The sequence below is a fragment of the Semicossyphus pulcher genome, unplaced genomic scaffold (genome assembly GCF_022749685.1).
Source record: "Semicossyphus pulcher isolate SPU_LCO1_2020_fin unplaced genomic scaffold, fSemPul1.0.p SCAF_19, whole genome shotgun sequence".
In the NCBI taxonomy this organism is placed as follows: Eukaryota; Metazoa; Chordata; class Actinopteri; order Labriformes; family Labridae; genus Semicossyphus; species Semicossyphus pulcher.
Window position 1 is genome coordinate 7,613,354 of NW_027211692.1, and position 25,913 is coordinate 7,639,266.

Here is a 25,913-nt window from a genome sequence, read left to right on the forward strand (position 1 = left end):
ACCAGTGGAATGTATGTAACAATGAAAGATGCTGTTTTATCAAGCTACAAACATCCTGCATGTGATAGCAGAATAAGGGTGTAATGAAACATGAAGGCTGACAAATATCGGTTTTATCAGGCAGAGATGTTTAATTATCACAACACAAACGTTCCACACAAAAATGAAAGCGAATGCATTAAAGACACTTAAAATAAATTGTATTATGTTACTTATCACATTTCCCCTACTATGAAATAACACAAAAATACACACATAATTAAAGAACCTACTAACTATTAGTATTGAGGTTCAATTGGGTCCTGGCCAGCTTGATATCCGCTCTGGTGTGCAGCAATTAGGCACAACTGCTGGAAGTCTGTTCACTTTCTCCCGGTTGTTAGGGTGAGCATCTTTACTCAAAGTTGTTTTTACAGCCTCCCTTTCTGCAAAGCCAAAAAGACACAAACATGAATTACTTGTCTGTCAAAAATCAGCAAGCAACTGGTTAAATGTTCAAACAAAGGCATAAGTTGATGCTTACCTTTCTCAGTCAGAGTTTTATGTAACTGATGCAGCTCCTGTGGCAGCAGAGACTTTAGCACACCTGAGAGATCAGCAACTCTCTTTCCACAAAACCTGTCGTAGTTTGTCAGATTGGATCTTTTTTGCTGAGTGTGGACCTGCCTTTGCACAACAGTTGGAACTGCAACACACAGAGGATAACGTATGGACATCATTAGGCTTGGTGAATTTAGCATATTCACACACGCCATTTTCCGCTGATGTAATGCTCAGGGTGGAAAACTTCTAATGTTATACTGCCGTGTTTGATGTTTTCAAAACATTTTAACATTGGGAATCCAACAAACTGCTATCATTTTACAGTTTCCCACTTGCCGCTACAAAAAAAAACAATGAAAGGTAAAAACTGTGTCATATCTTGGGGTAAAATATCATATTTTAAAACTCATTAGCTACCAAAAGCTGTGCCATAACAGCTAGCATTAGCATTCAACCAGCTAGCTAACATTAACCGGTAGCTAGGATTTTAATCCTTTCTAATCATATCCCGTCGTGCTATCACACAGAACTGTTTCCTAAGAAGTGATTGAACGCTAACGTTAGCTTTATTCTAAAGGTAGCTAATGAGTTAACAGTAAAGAAGCTTGAACTTGAAATATGGCCAGTTGACCCTCTGGATTTTCAAAAGCCTATCGATTGTCTTTTTACTTACAGATCAAACCAAATGATGATAAAATGAAAATGATTTGTCATACTCCTGAGGTTTACCATTCACAAACATGTAAAAAAGCAGTAGGCTATGACATTATAATAACATTTGTGCTTCCCAACCTGAGTGTGACTTCAGTGAAAAATCCCCACCATGTGCGTATGGTGAATTGCAAGCACTATCAGCTGTGTTTTCAGATATTATTTAAAAATAGAGTACCTATACCACAACAGATCGCGTTAGGATCTGTGTTGTAGCTATGATTGCCAAGAAGTTCTGTTCTTTTCTTTGGCTGGCGGTAATTGTCCTTCATCTCTGTGTCAGCAGAGAGCAGCACTTCACCCCTGCTGTGCAAAGGTGCAAGTCTTCCTTCATTATCAGTATGATCAAAACCTGTCAAACAAGTTCCATAGCAGAAGGAGAGTAAGCCTCAGAGAGAAATATTATGATTACAGAGATGATTTGATATGTGGCTGCGTGTTTGAATGCCATTAGTTCCGCTGTTCAGAGATGCTTTCGGTACACAAGCCTGAACGGATTCGCCTTACCTTGAGGCATTCCCATGAAGTCACATCTGTAGGTAGAGTGGTACTGAGCTGTCAAGGCCTTACGGATCACTCCCTCAGTCGGGGGACATTTCCAAGGGAAGCTGACATAGTCTGAGCTCCGTGCGGCCTCCCTGGGCAGCCTCCACATCATGAAAGACTAGAAAAATAGAAGAAGAAAAAAAGCTTGATTTAAAGGTTATGATAAACTGTGAGAGGTCAAGCATGGCATTCAACAATACATTTTAAAAATTGAGGCTTATTCAGCCTAAATACCAACCTGACTGGGATGTGGGTTGTTTCTTCTCTGCCCTGAGGCTGTTCCTATGCGAATGCTTTCAGGTTTGCAGCCTGGCTTCCAGCAAAAATCCTTGTTATATACAGTTGAACCAAAAGGCCCAGACAGTGAATAAGAGTCTATGAATGAAGTGGACGTTGGGCTCCTACATCTGTGCACCAACACAGACATACAATTACACACCAAAAATATGCATCATTTCTGCGGATTCAGAAATGTATAATTAGAACTTACAGCAGAAACTCTGCAGCTGAGTTTGGCTGGTAGATGAATTGTCTTCTATTTGATGTTTCATATGGATCCCACCACTGTTTGCCCTCTACAATAGAAAAGTAAAATTTCAGCCACATGAGTAATTTACTTTGTGTTAGGTCTGAATATAGGTGATAACACTCAGGCAAGTAGGTTTCAGAAGTGGAAGTGTGGGGATTATGAGGTCAAAAGACATTTAAATTAATCACACAAATAACAAATTATGTTAAAATTAGTTATTTTGTTTTCTTCAATAATGGAAGTACAACAAAATTTTATAAAAACCATTGTAACTCCACTTGAAATTATATGTACTACAACCCAGCAAACCAAGCTGAAAATACAGAAAGTTAGGAGGTGACAATTTCCCCCTAATCCCCAGTTGAAAATGACCCCTTTTGCTTCGACTCAAATTCACAACAGCAGGTTGGAGCAAAAATTACACTGGGCATGGGAAATTGGATCTGACACAATAATACAATCACATTTACAATGCTGTAAGAGAAAATTAAAGTATATCTATGGAAGAATTTATTGGCCTATTACACAACATAATATAAACTTAACTTTACAGTAAACTAATATCTAAAATAAATGTAAGAAAACAACAAGATGCCTGCTAAATCAAAGGTAAGATATTTCTGCCATTTTAAACATATATAAAGATTAGTTTCTATAAATCTTTACATATCTTGGTTTGACTTTACCTTTGGCTGTCATTGGTATCCACTGTTTCGGTACCTTTTGTTATGGTTGTGTTGGCTGAAGTGAATACCTTTCCATTCCCATTTCCAGATGAAAGTTCACTTCATTTATGGCTTGCTGCAAAGAGTTACTTTTCTGTACAAAGCCAGAGCGCTGATCTAAGCAGGATGTTTCTATGTGCTGTGGTTATGGAGACACACAACATTTGAATGTCCTCTCTGAGCCGCTCAGCAGGGGACATGTTGCATTAAAAATTCAACAACAGCAGAGATGCTTGATTTCACCAACCTCTTTCTGGGGGTGTTGAAAAGTAATTACATTTAATTTTATCATTTAATCATTTTTGAGTGAAATATACTGTGCTTTTGACTCCCGTACATTTACTGTATTTTACTTTGCAGGTAAATATTTCACATACAAACTGATGGACAGATTAAATTACAGATTTATTAGATTCAAATTAAAATTGTTAAATTTTTCTTGTGCTCAGTCTCCTTAATTTCAGGGAACTCATCTTTATTACAATTTATAATAAAATAGGCATATCTTTCAAATGTACCTTTTAATACTACATAACCTTGAACATTAAAATGCTGTTTATGTGTCACCACAAAATTAAATAGAAAAAAGAAATATAGGCCATAATACAATAGTACTCTACTTTGAGGATAGTTTGCTATACTGTATATATGTTTTAATTAATTGTAGCTCACTTATTATTTCACTCTAGAGTTAAACTTTAACTTTAGTAAATATGTTATTTTTCCTCATCCTTCACTCAACTTGAACACATCTTCCCTTAATTAAAATAAAGGCATTCACTGTTGGTTATTCAAGTTTGGCGCCACCCCTCCCCTCATGTTTTGAACATCCAACTGTACAATAAGCAGAACAGATACAGCGAGTGTCCAATAAGATACCTCAAGGAGTTGACGGCAGCCAATGTCGGACAGCCGGAGCCCAACACGCAGAAGGGGTAAACACACACAGGGATCCTCACAGCCCAAAGACCGCGCACTGACTGTGCGCTTCGTTCCATTGTCTGAGACTCACTGACGCACCACTGGCCTCTTGTAGCTCTGCAGGGGTAAGCATATTGAATGTTTTCATAAAGTAAATCGTGTGCATCTGTTGTGAATGAACGCGTTTGCCGATTTACGCTTTGCACAGTGCACATAGGCGTTGTATGTGTTTCGTAGCATCATGACTGAGCTGGAAAGGATGCTAACATCGTATTAAGCTCCTGCTGATGTGTAACACTGACGTGCTAACTTAGCTACACAGTTACCTTAAGCGGACACGAACTAACTTACTGTTTTAAATGATAACCCAAACTAAGTGGAATGTAGGTTTAGACACAGCTAATTCGGCCCATGACCAGGTTTACCTCTACGCTTGGATTCGCGTGACGTCGTAAATGTTCAACCAGCTCACAGCGAGGAGCTAGCTCGTTAGCCTTCCCTGTTAGCTTGTTGGTCTGGCTGTGTTGCTATCATTCAAGCTAACTCTAGCTAGAAGGTGAACTTAGGTGAACACTGCTTTCTGGTGCTAAGGAAGCTCGGGTCCACTGATGCAAGTAGAGCATCATTTTCTGAGTTTCCACGATAATTGTAATATTAAAAAAAACTCTATTATACTATGATACTCTTATTAGAGGTTTAACGCGAGGCCGTTATAAAGGCCAGAAGAGCGCGTGGTGCATGAAAACCGTTAGCAATCAAATCAGCCATTTTAATAAACGTCTCATCAAATGAGCGCTGGGGCACGCCAGCTTGCTAACACTACCTAGCCTAGCTTGAAGCACACAAAGCAAAAGCAGAGTCATAACGGCTAGCGAACAATCAAAGGCGGTTGAAGCTAATGCTAATATATTCATATACATATACTTTATATCAAAGAGCGATTAACGTAATTAGATAAGATGACAAACATGTCTTTTTTTACTAGTTCTATGGCGTCCAACGTTTACTAATTACGATAAATAAAAGAATAATAATAAAAAAAATTTTTTTATCGATAATAACAAACGGGTATAACATTTTAGGTCAAATAGAACATGGATGGTACAAAAATATATGAAAATCACTTAAGAAAACATTACAATGATGTGTATTAGAGTGCGTATTAAAAGTAGCATCATGTTTGCCTCTTCATACAATGGATTATCAGTCATCCCAGATACCCTCCTCCAACTCCCACCCTCTTGATTTTAAACAATAGATTGAACTGACAAAGCAAGAAGAAGACTATTACACATGAGCTGTGAAAAATGTTAATAGTTTCTTGAACTTGACAACATTCTCTCAGATTTTGCTTTTTATTATAGAAATGTCATATTTGGTTGCTATTATTACAGTGACAAAGATGTTAATGCTTTTTTTCTTGTTAGTCAAATCTTACTTCTTGCCAAATTCCACATTCAAAAATGTACTATAAACAAGAAACCTCAGTTCTTTGTTTTATTTGAAGGATATTTTCTAAAAACACTTTTTTTTTAAAAATCTCTCTCTTCCTTTTAGTAATCCAAGATGGTAAAAGATCGAAATAAGCCGAGGGGCAAAATGTCCTCATATGCCTACTTTGTGCAAACATGCAGAGAGGAGCATAAGAAGAAACACCCCGAAGCCTCTGTGAACTTTTCAGAGTTCTCAAAGAAATGCTCTGAGCGATGGAAGGTAAAATAATCTCAATGTATCTCAATATCTGATTCCCCCCCCCCCCCCCCAAAAATGTTTAATTCCATATTTTATTTCCAGCATTGTTTGTCATCATGGTTGTTTAAACTGATTGTGTTTTCCCAAAGACAATGTCAGCTAAAGAGAAAGGAAAGTTTGAAGACATGGCCAAACTAGACAAGGTGCGTTATGAGAAGGAAATGAAGAATTACATTCCACCCAAGGGCCAGAAGAAGAAGCGATACAAGGACCCTAATGCCCCCAAGAGACCACCGTATGTGCCCTAATCAACATACAAGTTGATTCTTTTATTATATAGTTTTGACTGAAAGCAAATGTTAAGTGTAATAAAATATATGAAACAATGACACATTGCTTCTCCACAGGTCTGCGTTCTTCCTTTTCTGTGCCGACTTTCGCAGCAAGGTAAAAGGTGAGACCCCTGGACTTTCCATTGGGGACACGGCAAAGAAGTTGGGACAGATGTGGAACGAATCATCTTCAGAGGAAAGGCAGCCTTATGAGAAGAAGGCGGCCAAGTTGAAGGAGAAATACGAGAAGGTAAATGTGCAAAGCTAGACTTGTTTCTGTTAAATCTGTTGTTTTAAAGTGCCGAATTTCTTCTGCTTTGTAGAATGTAAAAGACTTAGTTTGATATGCTCTCCGCAGGATGTTATTGCCTACCGCACAAAGGGAAAAGTGGATTCTGGACCGGCTGCTGCAGCAGATGATGATGATGACGAAGAGGATGAGGAGGAGGGAGAGGATGAGGAAGAAGACGACGACGATGAGGATGATGAGTAAATTGCACAGGGTTGGGACCTGAAATTTTGTTTATGCCATATAGCCCTAATATACTCAATTCACCATCTTGAAACAGAAATCAAATTGAACAAGAACATGTGTATATTTAATGTTTTTAAGATGTACAGTGTTATTCTCCTTTTTTGTAAAGTTAACACTACATATCTTACTTTTGGGATTTTCTAGTGGTAGTTCTTTATCCCTGCCATATTATGTACCAGTTTAGGAGGACTACAAATCAGTATAAAAGTAACTAGTCTTTAGGTGTTACAACTCTAAAATGAGTTTTCTTAGTTGGTAGTGCATTTTTCTTTAATTTGAAAAATATTTTTTTATGTGCTGTCCCAATGTCTTTTTATTGTTCTTTGAATACCACTCTAATATCAAATGCAGCTGTCGACATTCAAGAATGTCTTCAATAAAGGTCGTTTTTTTTTTTTTAAAGGTGCTCTTTTCTTCCTCTTTGTTTTCGGATGTTGACATCTCTAAGGTAACCAGTCAGTTATCAAAGACCAAACATGCAAAACATAAATAATTCAAACACTCAGGGGTTGGAGTCTTTTTATTAAAAAAGTACGAATGCCGGCTGCATTAGTGCAAGATAACATGGACAATCTTTGTCCCGTGTCTGCTGTCAATTTATACTTAAACAGTGAAGTTTAACACTTCTATTCTTAACTTGAATGTGTACTTATTTGTATCATAGTGTGGAATGAAACAGCTCTGGATAATTTATACTTCGATTCTGGGAAATGTTTGACTAGCAGAAAAAATATTTTCTTCGTATTATTTGCAACAGCAAAAAATATAAACAACATAATCTTTAAATTTTAAGAGTTACATTTTTGTATAAGTGCAGTGGCTTGGGTTTGGAAAGAGTTAACAAATCACCGTCCAGCAGGAATATTGCATGCTCCGGGAAAGTGTGTTTGTGTGTTCGACTTGTGCCTTGCTTTCACAATGCTGAAAAGTGAGCGTAATCACTGGTTGATTAGCCTTGAGCAACCTAAATCCAGAAGGTGGCGCCACAATGAAGTCGATTTTGAGAAGTAAGAAGTTTAAACTACTGTAGACCTAGTTATTGTATCATGACCACAGGGATGTACAAGAGTGAAAAGTGTTGCAGTGGTGAGACACTTGGCAGGTCATAAACTTCAGACAAAGATTTGTACCACCAAACATACAGTGTTTATATTCATCTCTAAATGTAACCATGTTTTATCAGTTATGATTCAACAAGAATTTGCCTTTTTTTGGTCACAATCTCAACTGAGTAATACTGACTGCATCCAAATATTCAAATACACCTACGGTGAGGAGTGTTTGACTGTTAACACTGCAATAATAATGCGGATGCCTCTATATGACAAAAGCAAACAAGGCGAAGAAGGTTGACTGTTTCGATAAAGTCATTTTTAATGCTTGTCTTTGCTCCAACCGGGGCCGTGTCAGACAAAGCGAATTACCGCAGGCAGACCAGATGTGCCTTTGTTTACATTTTCCATGGCAAAGCTTCCCGGTAAGTGACACGTTTGACGGTTAAAAGGATGAAATTTTAAGTCAAAAAACATTACCTACGCATGTTCAGGACAACATCTGTAAAGAGATAAGATCGTTCAGGGGTCACCAAAATCAACATAAACTGAATGTTCCTCACAGTAGCTTTGAGTCTCTCCAAAGTGTCCAGTGTAAAGTGCTTTCTGTGTTTTGTGTGCACTTCCCCAGTGAGTCCAGGCAGGGTTAAGCCTTTTGTGCAGCTTTGCTGGGATAGAGTTCCCTCTGCGTGTAATTGGAGACAGTCTCACAGTCACGGTGGCCCCACAGGTCCTAAAAGGGGTTCACATGTCCATTTATCAGACCTTTCTCAGCCACATTGCCCTTAGACATACAAAGAACTCTCCTCTCAAAAGTGTATGCAAATATGAATGAAGCCACACAGCGGTTTCACAGACGCAGGCTTTCATCCTTGGTGTTCATGCATGTTGTTAACGTTAGGATTACAACAGTGGTTTTAATAAGGTATTAAAAATATAGTATATTGGTGGTTCTGTTCTCCTATTTGCTATGTGTCTATAACCATAAACGTGATCGCATAATAGGCAGTAACAAACCTGATAAAGAAATATTTTGGCAATGCTAGTTATATGCTTTGTTGGTACACTAACAAAGTATCAATCGAAATATATATTAAATATAAAACTAGTTTTAACAATCTGTGCTACAGTGTCATGTCAGCTCTCCTTTGAAATGTGTGATTCAGAGCAACAGTTTTTTCCCCTCTTCTTTCCTTTCACCCATTAATTGAACGCCTTGCTGTCTCTGAATGAACCAGCCATCTGACACGCAGCACGAAAGGCTCCCTCCAGGCCACCTTACTGGAGGTTCAAAGAGTCCATTTTATCTCTACACTGAGGAACCTGAAAAGCAAAAATCCATGCAGAGAATTTAAAACAGACTGATAGAGGTGCATGTTATAACTCTTTTTTTACTACCCAGACTTTGGATTCATATTTTAGAGAAAAGCAAAGACTTTGGCAGTAATTAATTTCCAGATTCGGAGGCATGTTTTCTTTTTAAAAGCGTAAAACAAGGACAAACCTTTTTAATCTGCTGCATTTGGAGCCCCAAAAGAACTCTTTTTCTGCTGCAGGATTTGAATGGAGTGATGTCAAAGGGGCGTGTCAGTCAGGATTACAAGCTGAGAAGATTGAGTAATCACTATGGATACAGCTTTTAAAGTTTTCCATTTGTTGGTCTTGTGTGGAGGTAATGCTGTGCAGCTTCCAGGACTTCACTTTTTACAGACGAGTCTGTTTTCTTTTGCTAAGAATCTTATTCTTTTACACAAATTTGCAATTATGACCAAATGAGCGGAACTTCAGAAGTAACCTTTATAATGGAGTCTACTGGACAATGGAGAGAATACACTTTTTTGTTGTTTAACATTCTGGTAAGTCAGTCTGCTAGCTTGCATCATGTTTTTTAGTAGAACTGAAAACAGCTTATTGCAGATTTAAATGTATCACTCACTGTTTTTATTAGGTTAAAGTTCATGTAAATGTAAGGAATTTGGATATCCAATGATTTAAATACTTAAAAACCAAGAAACTGTCAATCATTTGTTTATTTTTTCTATGGTTCCTCAGGTGTTTAATACCACATCCTGTCATGAACCTTCATCTGGAAGTACAGTGAATGCGAGCAGTGAGAGGCAGGTTGCTGATATGGTCTCAGGGCAACATACGCTTCCCTCCTGGTCCTACACTTCTATTGATGCTGTGCCAAATCATGGCACAGACAGCTTACACCCTCAGAACAGATGGCAAACACAGATGGCTTTCTCCAAAACTGTTTATTCATTTGAAGTGAAAGAAGACACAGAGCCAGGTTAGTCATGTGTGTATTAAGGCCTGTGGATTAGACACAAAGGCATCATGTTGCTGACAGTTAATTTAAGTATTACATGATAGTTTAGAAATAGTATTTCTTTATATTATATTGTGATTTTACATCTATACTCGTTTTTTGCTATTTATTTCTTATCATCCTTATCACTACATAACTCATTGATTATGCATTATCGGTGTGTTGACAGGAACAGTTGTGGGAAAAGTGGAAACAGTGTTTAAGATTCCCACGCCTATCACAGTGCAGGAGGATGATGGGGAGAACCTGTTTCTCCTCAGCCCGCTCTCAGGGGAGTTCCTATTATCCCGCAGGCTGGATTTCGAAGCACAAAGATTCTGCATACTCACTGTGGCGGTGCAACAGGGGGACTCACAAGTATCCAGTGTCAGGGTGTACTTCAACGTGTTGGATGTGAACGACAACCCTCCTGTTTTCAGCCAGGGAACATTTTCTGCTTCATTGCTGGAAGATGCACTGGTTGGCACCTGCTTCCTGTACTTAAACGTGTCAGATAAAGATGATGGTACGTGCAAGAGTATAGTTTAAATCTAACATTCCTCCAGCATTTTAATGGCTCATGTGGCATATGAAGGTAAACTGGGATGCACAAAGTGTTCTTTGCTCCCATAATATTCTTGTATTCAATGTTGCTGAGAAAGACCCGTCTGAATCAAAGGTTATTAAGTCACAAAATAGCATCAAAAGACATCACATTTTAAATACACAGTTCACTACCGTGGCAATCTTTAACAGGTGACTAACTGTACGGCCCGAGACTTTGTCCCTGTTTGGTTTTGCTATAATTTGGGTTAGAGCCGAAATCAACTCAGGGACAATTAATCTGCGAAATTAGAAATCCTACTTTTACATGATTTTTGTAAAGGAAAGCTTTTATTTTTACATGAATAGTTTACAGTCTATTCCTACTTTATAGTTGTTTCTCATGTGCTGAAAATACAGGATTTATTTTCACCATCCTGTATCCCTTTTTTTTTTATTGCACATGGGGATTTATAGGTCTATGCAATTAATGGGGGTCAAAGAGACAATCCTCATTGCTTTGCACAGTTGAGATAAAGCTAATTAGTTTCTATAAGCATATAAGATAGGAACATTTTTTTCCCATATTTATACACTTTCTGTAATTGGCATGAACCACATCCACATCTTTCAGTTTATCATAGCAATATAAATTATTGCAAGGGAAAATTTTGCCTGGTTAATTTGAGTGACCTGTATATGGCAAGCTCAATCTGCATGTCTATTATGAAGAAAAGCATGGGCGACTGTGAGAATGAAGCTTTCCAAGAGAGTGTGAAAAGACATGGTTAATATTCACACATTTGTTGGCTGCACATGCCACATATGGAAAGTCAAATCCAAACATAAACCTTGTTTATCTTTAGGTTTATTTATTCATTATATTGTATATTGATGGAAATGCTGCCTGACAATCTCATGTTTAGTTTGTCGGTTAAGTCTGCACATTCACGTTTGCAATTTAAGTAATAATGTACTTTAATCTATACAGGCTCTATTACGCAACGCTTTTTCCGAGATGTACATCAAGTACGTTGCAAAGAGGACATTCCATCAATTGTGATAATGTCAAGTGCTATCTTTATCTCTTTGCCAGGTGACAATGGGGACCTTAAACTGCAAGTGGTCGGTGGAGATGAAGAGGAAGCATTCTTCATAAACTCAGCTGGCAGTTTATGCCTGAAGACAGAGTTAGACAGAGAGAGACGATCCTCCTACAATCTTACTGTGACAGCCAATGACCTTGCCCAGCCTGTGTCTTTACAGCTCACCAGTACAGCAAGGGTTATTGTTGTGGTTGATGATATCAATGACAATGCTCCACGGTTTGTGTCTTCCAAAGTGGCCAGTATCCCAGAGGACACTGCAGTTCATTCTGTTGTGTTGAATGTACAAGCTGAGGATGAAGACATTGGATCCAATGGGGAAGTTTTGTATTATTTGGACAACACTTCTGAAAGCTTGTTTAGCATCGATAGCCGAAGTGGAAAAATCTACCTGGAGGAGGAATTAGACAGAGAACAGCTAGATACCCTGATTATCACGATAACAGCCAAAGACCAAGGCTCACCGAGTATGGAAACTACGATGAATCTCACAGTTCTCGTTGAAGATGTAAATGACAATGACCCAGAGTTCTTACAAAGCACCTACAGCCTGACAGTCCGAGAGGATATCCGCAGAGGAACCAGCCTGTTTCAGGTTCAGGCTCTTGATCGAGACATTGGGAAAAATGGACAAGTGCGGTACAGACTGACCCAGGCGAGTCCGTTTGTGGTGGATTCAGTCAGAGGAGTCGTCACAGTCATGGATAAACTGGACAGGGAGAGGCATTCAAACTACAACATAATTCTAACAGCAATAGATCAGGGGAGTTTACCCAGATCTGCTACTGCTGACATCAGTGTCACAGTGTTGGATGTCAACGACTTTGCACCCATTTTTACTCCAGAAACTCTGATCGTACATGTGATGGAGAATGAGGAGGACACCTCTAAGCTAACACACCAGGTACTACTGGCTCTTTTAAGCCAAAGAGTTCATTGAATGTAGATTCAAGACTGCTTTGGTTTCCTAATTATTTTGTCTTTTTCCAGGTCTCAGCTTTAGATGAAGATTTGGGTGTCAACAGCCAGCTTACATACTTTATACAGAAAGGAAATAGTGATGGTTTGTTCTCTATTACACCCGGTGGCACTTTTCAAATCCTACAAAGTCTGGACAGAGAGACGGAACCATTGCACCTTGTTACCATCATTGCTGTTGATTCAGGTGATCCAGGCCAAACTTAAAACACATGTAACTGCCAGTGTCATTTCAAACACTTTGATAATTCATTCTTTACTTTGTCATTTGAAGGATTGCCACCTCTAACAGGAACCCTAACAGTACATGTCATAGTGGATGATATGAATGATAACCAACCAGAGTTCACTGAGGAAGTCTACAACACCATAGTGTCTGAGGACAGTCCTACTGGAACTGTGTTTGCCATGATTACAGCATCTGACATCGATGAGGGTATCAATGGGGAAATAAGGTAAAAGGTTATATCAAAAACATTCCTACATGTCATCTAACGTTTGAGGGCAATGTTGAGAGGTACCACTGCAATTTATACTGGAGAACTGATTGCATTTTGTACGTTAGTGTCATGTTTCTTGAGTAGATAGTAACATTAGGATCAACATTTGTCTTTGTTGTGTATTGGACACCACTCTTGGATTCATGTGTTTATTTGTACTTTATTGTCGTCATCCGGCTTTTGAATCTTCTCCAGGTATTCCCTGGAGAACCTTGATGTGCCTTTCGCCATTGATGAAACATCCGGAGAGCTGTTTACAACCAGTGTCCTGGACAGGGAGACAGTTACCATTTACAGATTGGTGGTGATTGGCATTGATAAGCATCCTACTAAACCTCTGTCAAGCTCAGTACTTGTTACTGTGCTCATTGGAGATGTTAACGACCACTGGCCACAGTTCTTGAACAGCCCCTATGTGGCCTATGTGCCCACTGAGTTGGCTCCGGGTGAGAGTTTCTACTTCCATTTAACAGTTGTATATAACATCCTGGATAACTTGATAGAAATGGGAGTTTTAATAATGTATGACTTGTATTTTTTGTCCTACAGGTTCAGTAGTTTGTGCAGTAAGAGCAACAGATGGAGATACTGAGATGAACGCAGATCTACATTATTCGTTATATGGACAAAGTTCAGATCTGTTTTCCATCCATCCATATAGCGGAACCATATTTACTTCAAGTGCTCTACGAAGGACAGAAGATATCATTGTCAGTGTGCATGTGGAAGATGCTGGAGACATTCCCAAATTTGACATCACCACAATCAGTATCAGGTTTCAGAACGTCTCAGAGTTTCCTGAAATGAAATTGGATCTTCTGAGTCACTCCCTCTCTGAGGACGAGCCAGTGGGAACACTAGTGGCGGTTGCCTCTGCAACGAGCACCAGAGCTGAACCCGTCTCTTTTTATCTAGCTTCTGGAAACTTTGAAGACGTGTTTCATGTGGATCAATTAAGTGGAGCACTGACAGTGGAGAACCCTTTGGACTTTGAGAGCAAGAAGGAGTTTACATTATTGATCGAAGCCAGAGACTCTGGCTCAGCTCCTTTTTCATCATTTGAGGAAATTCACATAAACGTCAGTGACGTCAACGATAACCTCCCTCAGTTCACCCAAGCTGAGTACAGATGTGAAGTTTTTGAGAACTCACTGCCATCCTGGGTTTGTGATGTTCTAGCTATTGACGCTGATTCAGGCATCTACGGCACAGTCCAGTACAACATAACAGAAGGAAACACTCATAATTTCTTCACAATTGACCCCGAAACTGGTTTGTTGAGCACCACTGCAGATTTAGACAGAGAAAATATCCCTGAATTCAATTTAACAGTTGAAGCTGCAGAGCTAAGCAACCCTCTTCATAAAGACAATGCAACTGTTATTATCGTTGTATTAGACAGAAATGACAACGCGCCACGTTTTTCACAGATTTTTCACACAATGGTACCAGAGGACTCATCTGTTGGACACACAATTTTACAAGTCACCTGTACTGACGATGACACTGGAGCCAATGCAGTCATTAATTACTCCATAATCAACCAAAGTGATGATATGCCATTTGGTATTGACTTCACCACTGGCTTTATCACTGTTAAAAGACTTCTGGATAGGGAGACGCAGGATCATTACATCCTGAAAGTAAATGCAAACGATTCCGCATGGAGCATCAGCACCGACGTCACTATCATCATTGTAGATGTCAATGACAACAGACCAGTATTTACTGATCATTTTTACACTATTTTCCTTCCAGAAGCGAACGATAAAGAAGTGTTTGTGATGCGGGTTCTTGCTAAGGATGCAGACATTGGGCAGAATGGTGAGATATTATACGTTATTGAACCTCCAAATGAGGAGTTTTGGGTGAACGCTTCCTCAGGTGAAATATTTACGAAGCAGCAACTGACGTTAAGTAATTCTGCTTTTGAAATCTACCAATTTACAGTCACTGCATTTGACTGTGGCAGCGATCCTCTGTACAGTAACGCCTCCATCACAGTGAGACTAGAAGCATACAACCACCACCCACCAATGTTTTTACCTGTGAAGCGTCTGATCGCTCTCCCATATCACACGGCTGTTGGTACTGAGGTGGTCCAGTTTACAGCAATAGATCCGGAGGTCAGTAACAGCAGTGCTGGTATTGAATATGTTTTGAATGGAGGTAATGCATCTGATTTCTTCTTGATCCAATCTGACAGTGGAAAAGTGACGTTAAACCGGAATTTGGTGGAAAGCGTGAATTTGTTTTTCACTTTAGTCGTCATGGCAAAAGATCAGGGCTCCCCGTCTTTATCATCACAGACTGAAATCACTTTTGAAATTACTGGGAGAAATCAGTTTTCTCCAAGCTTTAAAGAGCCAGATGTCATTTTTTCTGCCCCTGAGGACTTGTCAGTAGGATCAGTAATTGGGAAAATTCAAGCAGAAGATAGCGATTATGGTCCCAATGGTGCCATCATGTACCGTATTACCCCAGAAAATCTGTATTTACCATTCTCTGTCGGAGAAACCTCTGGGCTGCTAACTCTGATCAGAGAGCTTGACTTTGAAAGAGAAGATATTTACCATCTCCAAATCAAAGCCATGGACGGAGGCTGGGTGACTAAAACTGGCATTTTGAATGTTACAGTGGTCGTTATGGATGTGAATGACAACCCTCCAGTCTTTTCCTCCTCAGAATATACTACATCAGTGTTTGAAAACTCAGAAATCGAAATGAATGTTCTTGATGTGAAGGCTGTTGATGCTGATTCAAGTTTCAATGCACAAATATCGTACTCTCTTATTGCTGGCCATGTTGATACATTTGCAATTGATACAAGAAATGGCTCTATCACCACTTTGGATGTCTTTGATTATGAGCAAGAGCAGATCTTTGATTTAACAATCAAAGCTTCAAACATCGGTGGTCATCCTTTGTTTAGTTTGGCACATGTTGTCATCCAAATCTTGGATGTCAATGAGTTCTCACCTACATTTACGACCAAAGATTTTCACTTTTCAGTATTGAAAAATGTGCCTCTTGGAACTGTGATTGGTAGAGTAACAGCTACAGATGGTGATAAAGGCTCAGAAGGTCAGGTGCTCTACCTGATGTTTGGTCAAAACAAACACTTGGGCTTTGAAATCAACGAAGTCTCTGGACAGATTTTCACAACTCGCAGTTTGAGGAAACAAGGCAACAGCCACGTGGTTCTAAAAGTTCTGGCAAAGAACCCTGGTGTTATCACTGGCCTGGATGTAGACGAGACTTTGGTCCACATCAGTGTAATCGACACAAATGATGCACCTGAATTCACCTCTGCACTTTATTTTGCGAATGTGCCAGAAGACAGCCCGGTTGGGTCCTCTGTGATAACTGTGAGCGCAACGGATCAGGACTCCATCTTGGACTGGAATCGTTTCTTCTTCCATATTGAAAACGGGAACACAAACACGTCTTTCGCTGTTGATCCATCCAGCGGTGTCATTCTGGTAAACTCTCTACTTGACAGAGAACTCTGTTCATTTTATAATCTGACTCTTACAGCCACGGATAACGGCTCTCCATCAGCCACAGGAACTACTATTGTCATTGTGACTATTGATGACGTAAACGACAATGCTCCTAAACTTACATTCACTGAAGCTCATGTGATGGAAAATCAGCCTCAAGGCACATTGGTTGCAAGATTAAATGCATCTGATTCTGATCTGCCACCAAACCAAGGACCGTTTACTTACTGGTTGGTAAATCCTTCCACCGATAGTGCCTTTTCACTCACTCCTGATGGAGTTTTATTAACCGCACAGACTATTGATCGGGAACAGAAGTTGGCATATGGAGTCTTGGTGGCTGTTAAGGATGCAGGGATCCCTCAGCAGTCATCAACAACAACGATCCACATCATGATTGAAGATGAAAACGATAACCCTTCAATGCCAAGAAATATTTTCATTGAAGTCAAATATTTTGGCAGTTCTTTCCAGGGAGGCATGATCGGAAACGTTTATCCAGAGGATCCGGATGTATCGGACACATTCAACTGCGCCATCAAAAGTGGATCACATAATATGTTTACGATAACTAACGGCACATGTGAGCTGTGGTCGTCTCCTTTTCAAGGCGAGGCTACATTTAACATCACTGTTGAAGCTACGGATCAGCTTCACTTCCCAGTCAACAACAGCATCTATGTAAACTACAAAGGATTCACTAATGCATCCATAGACAGCTGCATATTATTCTATGTGTCGTCATCTTCAATAGAAGAGTTCGTGTCCAGGAAGTATTTGCGGTTTGTGAAAGCTCTGGACAGTCTGTTTAACCTGCAGGCCTCGAAGACTCATGTTTTTGGAATCAAACATATCGGCAGCGAAATCCTCCTATTGGCTGCTGTTAAAAATTACAACGGTCAGTACCTTAGCAGAGAGGTCGCCAGTGGTATCTCTGCAGGTCATAAAAGGTTACTGGAGGCTCAAAGCAATGTGACAATTTCTCACATCACAAGTGATCCATGTCTTACCAGTCCTTGTCAGAACGGGGCAAAATGCAACAAAAACATCTGCATCAGTCAGGATGTTGCTGTTCTGGAAAGCTTGGCGGTCATTTTTGTGTCACCACAGAAGGAGGTTTTTAATTGCACCTGCCCAGCCGGCTTCACAGGGACACTGTGTGAATATGACATTGATGAATGTGAGGTGAATCCCTGTCAGAATAAAGGCACATGTGTGAATACTCCAGGAAGCTTTTACTGTCACTGTCAGAGCGGCTTCTCTGGCTCGGTCTGCTCTGCTGATGGAGACGAATGCCTGAGGGCGAGGTGCCAAAACGGGGGAACTTGTATTCCCTCTCAGGATGGATATCACTGTCACTGTGTGCCTGGGTTTGAAGGTAGACTTCAGTTTAAAATACTTTCTTTTTCCTTATCTCCAGAATATGTTTAAAGTCTAGGTTTCTCTTTGTAGGAGAAAAGTGTGAGCAAGTCATCGACCACTGTACATCTACTCCCTGTGTTCAGGGCCACTGCACCAGTTCACAGACAGGATTCTCTTGTCATTGTCCTTTTGGTAAGAAAAAATAAAGACATGTTAATTTGCTTTCCTGAAAAGAGTTAGACAACACATTTATTTGGCTACAGCCAGCAATTGGTATGCTATTCCTCGGAAACAAGGCTTACTCATGAACATTTTATTTATTTTGAGGACTATTTCTTGGACGGGAGTTTTTATTTGGCAACTGGCAGAGACACCAGCACCAGTAAATTACATCAGACGTGGTTGCTGGATGGTTAAATATCTTCAGAGACCCCCACTTTCAGAATGTGAGGGGCTGTGTCTGACAATTTTGGCACTGACATATTTGCAACTCAGTTTTTCTTCGGAATAAACACAGAGATGTAAATGTGTTGTAGAGATGGTTGTAGATGGAATTTGTTTACTTTGGACTGAGTCAGGCTGGCTGTGTACCACCTTTTCCAGGCTTTGTGCACACCAAGCTAACCTCTGCTTGCTGTAGCCTTATCTTTAATCAACAGAAAATGAGAGTTGTATCTTCTTTCTCTACAGAAAGCAGACACATATTTGCAAAATGTTATTTACTATGTTTTATCTTTATATTAGGTGTCAGTGGAGGCCACTGTGAGGAGCACAGTTACGGCTTTGAGGAGCTGTCCTTCATGGAGTTTCCCCCGCTGGATCGCAGGATTAATTTAATCTCTCTGGAGTTCGCAACAGTGCAGAGGAACTCCCTTCTCCTCTACAACCCTGGAGGATCATCCAGCAGGGAGTTCTTTGCCCTGGAGATTCTGAATGGAGCCATACGTCTCTCTTATGACCTGGGCTCAGGACCTGTGAGGCTGCCGACAAACAAGCAAGTGGTCGATGGATATTTTCACAGTGTCACTGTGAGGAGGATCGGCAATGTGAGTTTCAAATATGTCTGAACACTCACAAAGTTTAACAGATTACATACACTGTTTAATGAATCTGATGATGAAGCAAGATATACATTTAACAGATGGGTTCTTTGCATGTGGACAACTGCACTGATGTTGAGAACAGTGGATTTTGTTTTTCTCGGAATGAAGGCAGCAGCTTAGAAAGGTGAGGTGACATAATTACTACTTTACAATAATTGCAAAAGATTATAAGTGTATAATCTTTCTTAACGACTCCTCTCTGTGTTTCTCTACAATCAGGACACTTGATGTTGGCAGTAATATGACATTTGGTGGATTAAGTACTGTCGATTCGATGTCACTGCATCCCATCCAGATAAAAACACATGACTTTGTTGGATGTATTCGTAACATTTATGTAAATGGCATCCTGCTGAGACCTTCTATGGCCTTCGCAACCTATAACATCCATGATAGGTAAGTCATTTATATAATTTGTGCATACAAAAAATCACTTTCACAATAAAATAGTAAACTTAGGGACAGCCCCCCTCTCCCTCCCAATTTCATGTCTCTACTGTCCCGATTTATTGAGGGCATGCATGTAGCCAAAAGTACTTAAAGATTTAATCTCGAAGATTTTCATTTAAATAATCGCTGTTAAGTCACTATCTATCGCTGAATGAGGTAACTCAATGGTGATTGAGCCTTTGCATTTGCAGTATTACAGACTGGGTGTCTGTGGCGATATCTGCAAAAAAAATCACAAGCGGCGCCCAGTTAGTGACACGTTTTCCATCACCCAGCAGTGGTTGGTCTGCCAGAGAGGGTAGGCGGAGCTAAGCGGATTCTATTATGGCTGAACAAACAAAGAAAAGATGGATGACTACAGATACAATTTCAAAAATAAGTGAAAATCCAAAGAAAAAGAAACAAATTCGATGCTCAGATGAAGGCAAACAGTCTAAAAAGGAAAGCGAGGAAAATCAAGAGTTACAGTAACAGTAACAAAGGGAGCCAACCGTAGACGTCTGGTTATCTGGGAAGTGTGCTCAATTGCTGTTTATGGCCATAAGGTGCCGCCAAATATAACAAAATTGAGCTCTTTGAGATTATCACTTTAAAACTGTCTTAACGTGATACAGAAGATGTCTCTGTTTATTACTTTTCTGTGTGCCTACATTTCAGTGATTTGTCTTTCTAACTTGTTATGTGAAGGTGTCCTCGGGCAACACCACCACCGTGTCACAGCAACCCGTGTAAGAACGATGGCGTCTGCCATGACCTTTGGTCTCACTATATTTGTGAGTGCAAGAGCCCTTTTACTGGAATCAACTGTGCCAAAGGTAAACAAACCGTATCATGTACAGGATGTATTCTTTTATGTGATTTTCTAAATACCCTTTTCTTTAATTTAATTAGAGATGTCAGAGGAGCTGGTATTGCAATTTAATGGGATTGACTACATTGAGTATGTGATCAAGGAGCGATTCAAGAGAGACTACCTGCTAAAAATATTAACGGAACATGAAAAGGATGAAAAACACTGGGACCAAAGAGGGATTAACATCACGTTTAAAACGAAAGAGGATGGAGTGTTAATGTCCGTTGTTGGACAGAGAACATACATCATGCTGAAGGTAGATTTGAAATGCTTTTATCTGCATATTAATTAAGCTTGAATTTATGTTTGGAGTGTAAATTGTTTGTTTTTTCTTAAAACTTTAGATAAAAGACCGAAAACCTGTGTACGTTTCCAAAGACACACTGACGGGACACCTGTCGGAGTTCACGTTGGACTCTCCTGTAGCTGACGTGGTCTGGCATGTCCTCTCCATGTCCAGCAAGGGACAAAACATTGTTCTGTATCTGGATGGTATTTCAGTCTTGAACATGACTGACCCAAGCATGGATCTCACTCCTGTTACGGTGGAGAAGATTATTCTTGGTGCAGCTTTGACAGGTGATTCAAAGCTCCAACAGTCAGGTAAATATACCGTCTTCTTTGGTGACAAAATTCAGATGTGTCTTTGCCGGTGTGTAAGCCAGAGGGAAATAATTTTTAGGGTTAACATCAGTAAATTTGTTTTTATATGTAAATAATGTTTTCGGGAAATGTCTTCATTTTTTTACTGACAGGGTTCGTTGGCTGTGTGCAGTACTTTAATGTGAGCGGTTACTCTCTGCCTGTCAGTGGACACAGTGTGACGGTGGACGTCTTTCCGAGCTCGTCTCTTCTCCAGTCCAGCTGCAGCTCCCCGGGTGTCTGCCTCCCGTCACCCTGCTCTGAGGAGAACACATACAGGAGTAGCTGTCTCTCCTCACACTGTCAAAGCCTGTGGAGGTGCAAACCAGCTGTGCAGAACAGGTCCTGCATCTGTTTTCATAATGTCTCCGATCACACCTGTGATTTATGCACCTCTACAGCAGAGAGCCGGCATGGATGCTCTGAGGCGCAAGGCAGCGCGCCTCTGTGGCTCATAGCTGTGATTCTTCCTCTTATCTCCATCCTGGCGATTGCAGGGATGTTTTTTTTTCTTTACAGAGCAAGGCGACAGAATGCAAACAGTCGGAGTGACAGCTCGCAGCAGAAAACAGAGCAGGGGACGGACAACATAGGGTTTTGCTTTGATGATAACAGAACGCTCACAGATGAAGCATCAACAGGAAACCAGAAACAACAGTGCAGTGCTGATCAGCAGAGGTTAAATGTGGAGTTTTACTGTGATGCCAGTCTGTCAAGTGTTCAGCCGGTGCTACAAAGTGAGCCGGAGTATTACGAGATTGGCAGCATCTCTAGTGCAAGTCATTCAGACACTGCTTCACTCAGACTCAGCTGTCACAAGCATTTGGACAGTACAAAGTGTGTGAAAGCTGAACCTAAACGTTGGGGAGATTTAAGGATGCTGTTAGCAGGATTTAAGAATGAACGCTTCAGGGAAGAGCGGGCAAAAAGTCCCACAAAGCCTCAAAATGTGGCCTCCATCAACAAGCAATTGCTGATTAAAATTCATGCAGACAATTCCCAACATACACCGCCTTGTCACAAGAAGATTTTCCTACAACCAGAGCTCCTGGAACCTGCACAATGCCTCACTTTTGAAGAAATAAGTAAACTAAACAATCCTCTGGAGGAAACAATGTCACATCAAGCATCCCTGAGATCCAGACCCGATAAGTCAAACACAAAGACGGAGATATCATCTGAAAGTGAAGCAGACAGCACATTCACCGAGTCCGAGTGTGGACAGTTTTCTATCATCAGAGACCGATCATCCCTGTCAGGGTACAGCTCCAGGAAACAAAGAATCTTACCTGTCTTAAAACACACCTCTCACTCTGCTGCAGGTCAGCAGACTGCTGAGAGTGCTCCTGGCACTATGTTTGAACAATGGGAAAATGTTTTCAATATGCAGCTACCTTTTAGCAGCTATGCTCCCGTGTTTGAAGACATTGCACGTCTACCCAGTGAGCCCAGTCATGGCTGTGATATGCAGAGTGACACAGAGGAAATTATCTGATTATCTTTATTAAAAATGTGTGGTTAAGGAGGGAAATATTTATTCAGTTCTTTTTGCACTTTATTAGAATGATTTTGATACATCAAAACTCATCCTACATTTTGTGGCCACTTTTCCCAGGTTGTGAACAAGCACTGAAGTTAGAATCATTAACTGAAGGTAAGCTAATTCTGTAAGGTGCTGTGTGCCTCGGGCTAACGTTAGCTACATCTGGCATGCAGCTACAGTCATGTTTGCTCACAGCTGAAGTATTTTGTAAATCCACAGATGCTTTTTATGGTTTATTTGATTTGGATGGTACAATACTTTTTAAATGTATTTGTTTTATTCAACAGTAATGCGCAGAATTGATTGTGCTTGTGTTGTACATTTAGTCACATGCCTTTCAATTATATTCCTGGGATAAAAAGCTGTTTTTGTCTGTGGTTGTATTAGTTGATGTTGGTGAAAAATCATGAGCACCTGCTAATAAACAACCCAGCCCCCCGTAGCTCTCCCACTCACAATTCTCTGGAGCCCTGACTGTGTCCAGTCCCATCTGTGTTTTTAAATCCCTGTGCATCATTTAGTGCCTGAATATTCAGGATGATGTTTGCAACAGTCTTGAAAGTAAGATTAAATGCAAACTGAGATATAAAAGGTCAATGTCTTCTGAAAATCAAAAACGGGCAAATCACTTTGACTCGAAAAATCTAATTTAATGAGTACAAATCTTGGTCAAGGTGAAAAAACTTCAGAGTCAGGTTTTCTTTGCTGTGTCAGTTAGGAAGCTTGGAATGACTACAGTACAAAAGTTTTTGGAATAACCTGATGATTTGGCTCCATCTAGTGGAGAAATTTAAGCTTACACCCAAAGACACTACTATATTAAACTCTTTAGATTGTTTAACCTCCTGAGACCCTGCGTCCTCATACGGGGGCATTACATTTTGGCTTCACAGCACCATAATATTTTATTCTGCCAAACTTAGACCCGTTGGTCTCATTCATGGACACTTTGTCCACCAACCTGTGGTCACAAATTACACTGATCAGTGTACATTCAAGATGGCTGTGATAACGACCAAAATGTGTTACAGTTGGTCTCTACAGAAACTCAACCAGGTACAAAACCTCTTCAGATTTTATGATTGAAACTTGTTTATTTAATGTGTATTAACAGTTGTAGCTTGATATGGCAGACACATTTGACTCATTTTATCAATAGCAACAAGCTACAACACCGTTGCGACAAGGTGCTCACATGAGGACATTGGGACTTTTTCAATGTAACACAAAGACAATTCTTAGGTTTTATACTTATTAGGTCCTATTGATCCCCAAAAGGTAGGAGAAATTAAAAATGCATACCAAACAAAAGCTTGGGTCTTAGGAGGCCATAGCTGCAGTAGGTAAAATGGAGAAGAGAGCAGATTTTGCTGCGTTTTGGAGGCGCTCAGTCCTGCCTCCAAAGCCCTCCCCGCAGAGGAGGCTGTAATGCGTGTGCAGGCTGGTAACCACAGCAACCACAGACTCTGATTTTGATATATTGATTGCTGGATTAGAGAATCTCACACAATGTAACAAAAATGCCTGTAAAATAAATTGCCAACTTATTTCTAGATAGAACAGGCTAATTTAGACTTTAGGGCTGCTGGTAGTTTTTTTTAGCTGGCTTATACTTTGCTATCTCGTGGCCTCAATTCCTTTTATTAATGAGACAAGACAAATGCAATTTAACTATCTGTAAAAATGGAGCTTGTGGTTATTAGCTTAGGGTGAAACATTGCAGACTGACACACCAAAGCCGATAGACACCAAGAATGTAAACTGCACTCATCCAATATTTGTGTTTCAGCGCCTACCTGACAGCGTTAAACTTTTCCCCTTTGTAACATCAAGTATGCAAACAGCTCTGTCTCTCTGAATCAGCTGGAAGGCTCTGACAGAAACAGTGAACTTCAAGGTAACTTTAAAGCTGGTTATGAAACAGCCTTTATGACTCTCTATAGTTATTTTTAATGCCTGAAATCACAAAAAATAAATTCTTATAAAACACTTTTTTTTATTTATACACTTTTTAAACAAAGTTTCGTTACAAAATTTGCAATGAAATAACTTAGAAAGAAAGTATACAAATGTTAAAATACAAAATGACAACATTTCAAATACAGGCTGGTAAAAAGGCGACCTTCCAGGTGATTTCTGTTTCGGCTCCTTACCGGGGCAAAGAGATCCAGAGCTAAAAAGAAAAGGCTCAGTCACTCTTACAAACATGGTGTGTAAAGGGAACCAGCAGGAGACCCAGTTAAAGGATCCCAGGCTGCGTTTTGGCTCATAGGAAATTGCACAATGCGCCGTTGTACTCTTTGAGGTCTGGTACTAAATCAAGTCTTTGTGCTGATATTAACCTTCCTCAACATTAATTTCTTTTTCAAGTTCTCCTTGATATCCTTAGTTTTGAAACAGTATATGATGGGGTTGACAGCAGCAGGTAACAGACTGTACAGCATTACAACAACAATGCGGAGTGGAACACTGAAAGTGAATCCCACAATATTCGCCAGGTACACGAAGCACCTCGGCATGTAATACAGGAACGTGATGAGCAGCTGCGGCGTGCAGGTGGACAGAGTCTTGATGCGGCCTTCGGAGCTCGACATCCTCAAAATGGCAACAATGATGATGAAATAGGAGAAGACAATGAAACCCAGAGGCACCGTGAGACTGAACATAGCAAGAACAAATGCAATGACCTGAACTTCTCGTACGTTCTCACATCCGAGAGCTGTGATTGCTATATGGTCACAATAGCACTGTACAATGATGTTAGAGTTACAGAAAGGCAGTCTTAGAGCATCGAAAACTATTCCCACCATCCATGATATCGGCATAAGCCATGATATTCCACACAGCAGGGTAGCAGTTCTGTTTGTGAACAGAGCTGCGTAACGCAGCGGATCACAAATTGCAATAAAGCGATCCAGAGCCATCACCATGAGGATGAAGGAATGAGTCGCGCCTAGAAAGTGAACAAAATACATCTGTGCAAAGCATCCGTAAAACGAAATGACGCTGCCATCAAACCAGTATTTAGATATGACTTTTGGCAGAGTAACAGTGCCAAACGCTAAGTCGGTTAAGGCCAAGTGGCAAAAGATCAGATACGTGGGTTTGTGAAGAGATCGTTCACATTTAACAAACACTAGAAGGAAAATGTTTCCTACAGCTATAGCTATGAAGAGAACAAAAAGCAGGCCTGACACGAGTCCATAATGCTCCAGTGGAAGTCCAGGAAATCCCAGGATGAAGAAATTATTTATCCTCGATATATTAGTGAGGAACATAATCAACTAAATTAAAAAAAACACACTCTATAGAAAACACAAAGAATAAAGTAGTTATATATCAAATAACAACAAAGCATTAACAATAAACTTCAAGTCTAAGCAAACAAAGTAAAGTAATACTTGCTTCAGTGTTTTCTGTAGATCTAAAGTTA

At 40.1% G+C, this 25,913-nt stretch overlaps 3 protein-coding genes across 3 annotated transcripts; 1 reads left to right on the forward strand and 2 right to left on the reverse strand.

Moving 5' to 3' along the window:
- Nucleotides 1-198: 198 nt before the first annotated feature.
- Nucleotides 199-2,406, reverse strand: tex26 (testis expressed 26). The gene is made up of 6 exons (XM_069668991.1): nucleotides 2,291-2,406; nucleotides 2,039-2,207; nucleotides 1,762-1,918; nucleotides 1,433-1,606; nucleotides 524-685; nucleotides 199-425 (listed from the first exon to the last, which is right to left on the reverse strand). The coding sequence occupies exons 1-6, from the start codon at nucleotides 2,404-2,406 to the stop codon at nucleotides 292-294; spliced, it is 912 nt and encodes a 303-aa protein (XP_069525092.1). The 3' UTR covers nucleotides 199-291.
- Nucleotides 2,407-3,991: 1,585 nt separating this feature from the next.
- LOC138596806 (high mobility group protein B1-like) lies at nucleotides 3,992-6,936 on the forward strand. Its single transcript, XM_069668213.1, has 5 exons — nucleotides 3,992-4,100; nucleotides 5,533-5,688; nucleotides 5,817-5,962; nucleotides 6,075-6,249; nucleotides 6,358-6,936. The coding sequence occupies exons 2-5, from the start codon at nucleotides 5,542-5,544 to the stop codon at nucleotides 6,490-6,492; spliced, it is 603 nt and encodes a 200-aa protein (XP_069524314.1). The 5' UTR covers nucleotides 3,992-4,100; nucleotides 5,533-5,541; the 3' UTR covers nucleotides 6,493-6,936.
- Nucleotides 6,937-24,798: 17,862 nt separating this feature from the next.
- LOC138596870 (olfactory receptor 52E8-like) lies at nucleotides 24,799-25,758 on the reverse strand. Its single transcript, XM_069668310.1, has one exon. The coding sequence runs from the start codon at nucleotides 25,756-25,758 to the stop codon at nucleotides 24,799-24,801; it is 960 nt and encodes a 319-aa protein (XP_069524411.1).
- Between the last annotated feature and the right edge of the window lie 155 nt (nucleotides 25,759-25,913).